Source organism: Crocodylus porosus, unplaced genomic scaffold (genome assembly GCF_001723895.1).
Source record: "Crocodylus porosus isolate Cpor-Errol unplaced genomic scaffold, CroPor_comp1, whole genome shotgun sequence".
Taxonomy (NCBI): domain Eukaryota; kingdom Metazoa; phylum Chordata; order Crocodylia; family Crocodylidae; genus Crocodylus; species Crocodylus porosus.
In genome coordinates, this window is record NW_017728950.1 from 29991527 (window position 1) to 29999940 (window position 8414).

General features: G+C 48.5%; 1 protein-coding gene across 1 annotated transcript in view; it reads left to right on the forward strand.

The window, feature by feature from the left end:
- Nucleotides 1-1112: 1112 nt before the first annotated feature.
- GRIN3A (glutamate ionotropic receptor NMDA type subunit 3A) overlaps nt 1113-8414 on the forward strand; it is a 143599-nt gene continuing 136297 nt past the window's right edge. Inside the window, exons 1-2 of the mRNA XM_019554725.1 lie at nt 1113-1197; nt 1518-1693. Of these exons, the coding sequence (XP_019410270.1) occupies nt 1113-1197; nt 1518-1693 (261 nt within the window). The remainder of the gene's footprint in view (nt 1198-1517; nt 1694-8414) is intronic.

Here is an 8414-nt window from a genome sequence, read left to right on the forward strand (position 1 = left end):
AGCTCAATGTCTCCAAATTGAAACAGGAGAACATAAAACAGACATTTGTGGAAGAACTGTGCAGCCAACTAGTAACAATTGATGTAAACTCCATTAACACTGAGGAAGACTGGGCATCCTCCAGAGATTCTGTCTACTCGGTCGCATCCAATACCCTCAGTCCCACCACATGTAAACAGCAAGATTCATTTGATGGAAACAATATTGACATAGGGAGACTACTGAACAAGAAACATCAGCTCCATAAGGCCTGCTTAGAAGACAGCACTTCAACATCTATGAAAGCAACCTTCAATAACATCAAGAAGATTCTCCAGTGCAAACTTAAGAGATGCAAAACTCATGGCTTAGCAACAAGGCTGATGAGATCCAGTCCTATGCAGATAGGAATCATATGAAGAACTTCTATGATGCTCGGAGGACAATCTACTGGCCACAGTCACCAGGAATATCTCCAATACTGAATGCTGGTGGCACCACATGGCTCATCAATAAAGGAAAGATACTGCAGAGATGGGCAGAGCATTTCAACAACATCCTCAATCAATGATTCAACAATCATCTACTAGTGAGAAGGCAATTGATGGACTGCCCCAGGTAGATATTAACATATCTCTTGCTGATCCTCTAACACTGACTGAGACTGTGAAAGCAATTAATCTGCTGTCAAATAGGAAAGCACCTGGAGCAGATGCTGTACCAGCAGAGGTCTACAAGGCCAGAGGCTCACATATGACTTTGAAGCTGACTGAACTCAGTCTAGTCAATGTAGACTCAAGGTATCATACCGCAAGAGTATAAGGATGCATCCATTGTCCTCTTGTACAAGGGGAAAGGCAAAAGACAATCCTACAACAACCATAGGGGCATCTCCTTGCTGTCAATAGCCAGTAAAATCCTTGACAGAATTCTTTTGAATCACCTTGTGCAACACATTGAACAAAGGATCTTGCCTGAGAATCAATGTGGTTTCAGAAAAGGACGCAGGACTGTAGACATGGTGTTTGCAGCTCATCAACTTCAGGAGAAATGTCAGGAACAAAACTCCAAGCTCTACAGGACTTTCATTGACCTGACAAAAGCATCTGATACAGGCAGGCCTTTGGAAGACCATGGCAAAATTTGACTGCCCAGAGAAATTCATTGCAATGATTCAGCAATTCCATGGTGTCATGCTCACTCGAATTGTGGATGATGGTGAGTCATCTGAACCATTCCCAGTCACCAATGAAGTCAAGCAGGGCTGTGTGTTGGCCTCAACCCTCTACAGTAGGGTTCTCTGCCATGCTTACAGATGCCTTTCATGACTGGGACTGACATCAGTTGCCAGACTGATGACAACCCCTTCAATTTGTGGAGACTAAAGATGAAGATGAAGTCACAGGAAATGACTGTTCATGATCTTCTGTTTTTCTGATGATGGTTCCCTGAATGATAAATCTGAGTCTGACATGCAGCAGAGTATGAACCATTTCTTCTCAACTTGTGACAACTTTGCTCTCACAATCAACACTAAGAAGATCATGCAGCAATAAAATCTTACCTAAAGCCTACCATCACAATGAATGGACAGACCCTCCAGGCAGTGGACAAGTTCACCTGTCTCAGCAGTATGTTGTCATGTGCAGTTCACATAGATGATGAAACCAATGCCAGCATTGTTAAAGCAAGCATGTTCTTTGGCAGACTATGTGTACATATGTGTGAGCACAGACACATCAGTCAACAAACAAAACTGAAGATCTACAAAGCCACTGTGTTGCCAATCCTGATGTATGCATGTGAAACCTGGATGGTGTACAAACACATGCTATGAAGCTGAACCACTTTCACTTGGGCTGTCTGAGAAAATGCATGACGATAAGATGGCAAGACAAGGTCCCAGATGCTGAGGTTCTTACATGGGCAGGCATTCCAAGCATCCACATTCCGCTGACGAAATCACAGATGAGATGGGCAGGCCAATGCATTAGGATGTCAGATGAGCAGCTGCCAAAGGTCTATTACAGAGAGCTAAAGGAGGTAAAGTGCTCTCTGCGAGGCTAAAAGAAACACTTCAAGGAGTCTCTCAAGTCATCCTTGAAACATTTCAACATTGACTGAAGTCTTGGGAAGATGTCACTCATGATTGCTCCTTCAGGTGAAGCTTCATCCACACTAAGCTACCATCTATGAGCGGAGAAAAACTGTTGAGGCACAGCAGAAGCACAAATAGCATACATCTTACAACAGCAGAACATCCACTTTTGATCAAGCAACCCAAAGCAGCATCTCTTGCTCAGTGTGCCATAGCCAGTTCAAGCCTATGTCCTTAAACCAACACAGCTACAACCAAAAAGCCAGCAACATGGAAGATATTGAATGTTGCCACTTAAAATGTTACTCAGTTGGTCTAATAAAAGATATCACATCTACTCAAAGAACCATGCCTGCCTCTAGACAGTTCAAAGCACAAATTGGCCTGATCAGCCATTCATGTGTTCACAGAAACTGTCAGTGATGTCATGGCTGTCTTCAAATTTGAAGAATGAACAACAACATGAAGAGTTAATGTGGGAAGGATATACTGAAGAGAGAGCACTCCACAGCCTCTGATCTCTCACCTTTACCATTCAGTGCTCAGTTGTTCCAGAGCAGCAACAGGGGGGGCTTTCAAGATATATTGGATAGTACCACCGGGGAGAGCCAGCATTTTCCCTTTCATGTACTTCCTTCTGGAATACTTGATTTTGCCACTCCTGGCACAGAAACAGCACATGGCATGTAAGGAATGCAAAGTCTGACTCTATGCACAAATAAATATAGAATCTGATTCTCACTTGAAGCCCATTTATGCCACTTGAGCAATCTAACTGAGACTCAAAATGGGCAGAAAATTACTCTTGCTTTAAAGCCTCTGTACATTACCAGACAATATCAAGACAGCTTAGTTTACAGTAAATTAGGCCCCGTATGTTAATATGAGAGATTCTATAAAGTTTAATGCCAGTAGCAGGGGCTTTACTTTGCAGATCTCTCCAAGAAAATAGCAATAAAATTGTTATGGCACCCCCACCATCTCATATTTTGTTTATTCCATATATGATCAAACAATACTTTGTCCTTTTATAACTCGTCATGTTGCTTTTTTCCCCTTTAAGATACATTAGTTTTGAGCACTGACATTCTCAGTATAAACAAATCTAATCCACAAATGCAGTGTAAAGTTCATTAGTCATCTGAATTTTTTACCAGAGAATATATTTTTAAAGTCTTTTTTGTTGCATTATAAGTTCAGCTGTGTTGTTTCTCATGTTTCAGCATGATTAGCATAACAATGAGATAAATTATACACTTAGGGATGGGTCCACTTCTGCTCAAGTCAATTCAAGGACACATGTATACAGATATATAGTACAGTGAAATTCTTGTCTGAGGTATCAGAGGGGTGTTTGCCCAGGGATTTCACAGTAAAGTTAAAGTGAGGTGAAACCATTGCATGCCTGCATGGTAATGATCTGTCTGGGTGTTCTCATGGAGTGCAGCCAGTAAATCTATGGACTGCACAGATTTCATTTCAGATTGACATGAAACTTTTTTTTCAGTTGGCCATCAACCAAAAAGAACAGTTATTTGTGCAGGTCTCCATAGCACTTCCTTTCTTCCTTTGAGCCCAATGACATTCCGTTGAACAGATACTGTTCAGCTGGTTTCATGTGCGTTTCAGATGATCTTCCTTTTCTAAAAAGAATGAAGAACATGGCGAAGACACATTCTGCCCAGCACTGTTACCTAGCAAAGCCCACAGAAGTTCTATGTCAGGGTGGGTGTGTCTACACATTAATTTAAATGGGCTTAATTTAATGTGCATTAGATTAATGCACATTAACCATTTTTGGCAGGTGTTTACATGTGGTGGGGACTTGAAAGTAATTTTAGTCCCATGTCAGTCCAGCCTTGCCATGTGCCCCTGTGGCCACTGGGAGAGCTCCAGCCTCTGGCCACATGGCTGCCAGCACGTGGTCCTGCCACAGCTGCACTTCCCACCCCTGCCTGCCCCAGCTCCTAGCCCTGGCACCCAGAGACAAGGTCCCCCATGCCTCATGGCTGCCACAGCTTTCCTGATCACCCACCACCATTCCTCATGCCTGCCACTCAGCCATCTACCGCTGCCCCCACCTGCTTTAGCCACCTGCTGAATGACTAGTACATGACCTTCCAGGGCCCCCACCAGTGCACAACTGCGCCTTCCAGCCCCAATGAACATGAGCCAGCCCCAATGCACCACCAGGACTACCATGACCCTCCTGCCCCACCAGCCTTGCCACCTCTGGGCCTGTTGTGCCATCCAGCACAGGTGATAGCACATCATGCTGCAAGAATAGGATGGTGACCTGTGGGTCAACATGTTCTGGATGACCCAGGCCATCTTTGAAGACCTGCTGCACCAACTTCAGCCCCACTTGGAGTGCCAGAACATGGAGAAGTACCTGGCTGTACCTGATGACCCACACCTAGTCTGCCACTCACAAACCCCCTACTAGAGTTGTATGAAGTGGGCCATATTTGATTTGGATTTGGTTTTGGTCCACTTTAGGGGAACAGTGATTCAATTTGCTGATTCAGATCACTGTCCCTATTCAATTTGTCCAAATCCAAATCTGAAGATTCGATTCTGATTCAGAGAATCAGCGATTTGGACATACACACAGCTTTACATATGTTTCTCTACATACCTCAAGTTACCAGGCATAGCTCATGAACGCTGAGATGGAGCATCCCACAGGAGAGTTGGGGGGGGGGGGTCCTCCACATGCTTGGTGGTGGACCTGGAAGTGGATTGGAAGTGCTTCTGGTCCACTTCCAGGTTCACTGCCAAGTTCACTTGGGACACGCCTCTTCCCCCCGACCCCTGCACATTCCCATGAGATGCTCCATCCACACAACCATCTCAGTATTCATGAGCCGCCTGGTACCTTGAGGTATGTGTCTATGTCCAAATCATTGAATCTGTCTGAATCTCTCCAGATGGATTCAGAGGCTTCCGATTTGATTCAGAGAGATTAATGTGTCTCCTGATTCGATTCAGATTCAGATGTTCAGCCACTGAATCGGGCCAAATCTCCACCAAATTGAATCAGCAACTGAAGCGTCACACAACCCTACCCACCCCCCAGCACCACTCCAAGACACACAGATATTGGTAACGAAAACCTTTATTCCCCTTACAAACCTCACCCCCATTTCCCTCACCTCCCCCATCAACCAACAGAGCCCCTCCCCCAACACACAGAGCCTGTCTGCCACCCTTCCCACCCATCAACAACAAAAAAAGTCTTCCTAAACTGAAAACTATACATCAGTCTCAGTCCTTCTCTGAGTCCCAGAGTGGGGGGGCTGTGCACTGGAGGCACCCGGGGCACAGAGCCCAATGACAGGCAGCCAGCACCCTGGCTGTGGACAGTTCCCCCCAGGGCCAGGGGCCATGGAGAATGGCAGAGGCTTCTGTGGATAGAAGGTGACAGAGGCCCTCCTCTAAGGCCCAGGTGGGGGCCTGCTGCAGTGTGGCAGGAAGGACCCAGGGGCCCTGTAAGGCCAAGACTGGGAGCCTCATGTTGGGGTCCTGCACATGGGCTCCAGAGGCCAGGCCTGACTGGCCAGTTGCTTCTGGAGCAGCTCCACGCAGTGCTGCTCCATGTTCTCCAGCCGGTCCCAGTGTGCCCACTGTGCCTGGTCCCATGCCTACTCCCAGGAGGTCTCCTGGCTGATGTCTTCACCCTGCCAGGACAGCTCCCATACCTTCTATGCCTGTTTCCACATCTGCTCCCATGCTGCCCAGTTCTCAACCACTGCCACCAGCCACTGAAGCAGGAGGGTCCAGTCTGTGGTGCACTGCTGATGAAGGCAGCATGTCCCAGTAGCTCCAGCAGTGACCCTGCTGCAGCACTCCTGCAGACCCCTGAAGCCTCTCCCTCATATCCAGATGTTGGCCCTGAAGAAGCAAGAGACAGGAGCCTTTTCTGTGAATTCGCAGCACTGCAAAGGTAAGATGCTCTGGACCCTATGCTGCCCAGCCTCAGATTCGAGGTCAGCTGTGCATGGGTGTCCAGGGACTATGGTAAGCTGTCCATGCATGGCTGGGTCCAGGCGGCCACTGGCCAAACCCCCAAGCCCCACTTGCTCCCCTGGGGCTGGTGGCCCACTGAGTGCTGGCTGCAGGCAGCCTGCCTCCCCTGCTCCCTTCCCAGAGTGGGCCAGGCCAGGCTTCTGGCAGCACCTGCTGCCACCGATTCAGACCTCACCACCCCCCATCCCCCACGTGCCAGCCACTCTGCTGTGCTGCTGCCCAGCCCATGGCACCTGGGCTGGCTGTGCCTCTGCCCTCCCCACAGGGGGCCTGTCCATGGAGGCACCACAAGGCCATCCCCCACACACACTGCCACGGTGCCCTGAGAATGCCCCTGCTTTGTGTCCCCCAGGTGGTGCACAATGAGTTGTTTGTGCAGGTAGAGGGCTGCCTGAGCCACTACACCCTGTTGCTGCGGATCCTGCTGGTGCCTCAGGCACACCTGCACTCCTGATTCAGGACCCTGAGCTTTGATGGCATGGGGGGTGTTGACACTGGATTTTAGGAACCCAGCCATTATACCTTTGTTCTGGGTGGGCGTAACCCTCAGACTGACCACAACACCTGCCAGTTGATAATAGGTGATTTTATTGATACAGAGTGATAACAGAAAAGCAACAATACAAACAATCAAGTGATTTTATATCTACCAATCCTAGGGCTGTCATCAGAGTCAAAGTACATCTGGTCAGGATGCAGGCTCCACTCTGAGGCTCTTTCTCTTAGGTGTCAGCAGTCTGGAGGTGGGATGCTGAGGCCCACAGCCCCCCTGCAGTGGGGTACATGAGACAGGCTACTGGTATGCCCTGGTCCATGGTGGCCTTGAGAACCTTCCTGGGGGATGGGGATGGGAACCCCTTTCAAGGACAAGAAGGAGGAGGACCACAAGGAGGGATGGGAGGGATGGGACAAAAGGAGGGACCCTTTGTTAATGTCGAGTCTTTGTTTTTGTATTCTCCTTCCCTCTTGATGACTCTTCATCTGTGGCTAGCTCTGGTTGGTTGTCTCTTTGTGGTCACACATCCATGTAGCCTTCTGGGCCTTCTCCTAATTTGGTCTATTCCCCAAAACTGGCACTCAGCCCCCCTGCTGCTCTGGGGCCTTGTTGCTAGTGTCACTATCTCATGTGATGGAACAGTATGGTACATACTTCCTTTGGTTCCCAGGCTTTTTTCTAGAGCATATGTTCTTGTTGGCCTTGCTGTGTTAGACAACCTGTCTGCCTTGAAGTCTGCCTCATCTTGTGTTATGGGATACCCCCCTCAATTCTCAGGCTGTGTCCATCTAGATAGGTTGTGCTAGATAATCTTTCTGTTTTCAGGGCCATGAGAAGTGGTGTGTGTCTCCCAAGCTCTTTAGAAATCCATTTAACCCCTGCTGCCCATCTTGAACACTTATAATAGATATATCTATGCCTATAAGTTAATTCCCAAAAAACAGGCCTTTAAATGCCATTTTTAGGCCACCAGGGTAGCAAGCCAATGCCAATGCCTGGAGGACTACTAGCGGCAGTACTACGCGTCCCTGCCCCACACTGCCAAGGAGGACATTGCCATCAGTATCAATGCCTTCCTCAGCATGTGAGAGGCCTGTGCCCACCCAGCAGTAGGGACAAGGGCTACTCAATAAAGTTTTGAACTGTGTCCCACCTTTGTGTGCTGTGGGTGGAGAGCATGGGGCCAGGGGAGTACAGGTGTGCCAAACAGGGAGCAGGGGTGGGGCTGGGAGTAGGGGCAGGCCCGGGGAGTGGAAGGGCCCTCCCCCAGTGCAGGATTTACCAGGTGTCCAGGGCTGACGAGGTTGGTGGCTTGGCATAGAACTCCCCATCAGTGGCGCAGTTTGGCTGTACCCAGCATCCATGGCCTGTGGTGAATGCCTACACAGTCAGATGGATTGCAGATTGGCTCAAGGGTCGTACTCAGAGGGTGGTGGTGGTTGGGTCATATTCAACCTGGGGGGAAGTGGGCAGCGGAGTCCCGCAGGGCTTGATCCTGGGGCCTGCGCTGTTCAATTTCTTCATCAGCGATTTGGACAATGGGGTGAAAAGCACCCTGTTTAAATTCGCTGATGATACCAAAATTTGGGGTGAGATGAGCACGCTAGTAGGGAGGGTAAGACTGCAACAAGACCTGGATAGTTTACAGGAGTGGGCTGATATAAACAAGATGCGTTTCAATACTGACAAGTGCAGGGTGCTGCACTGAGGCAGTAGAAACCATCAGCACACTTATAGAATGGGAAACTCCCTTCTTGAGAGCACGGAGGCAGAAAGGGATCTTGGAGTCATTATTGACCCCAAGATGAACAT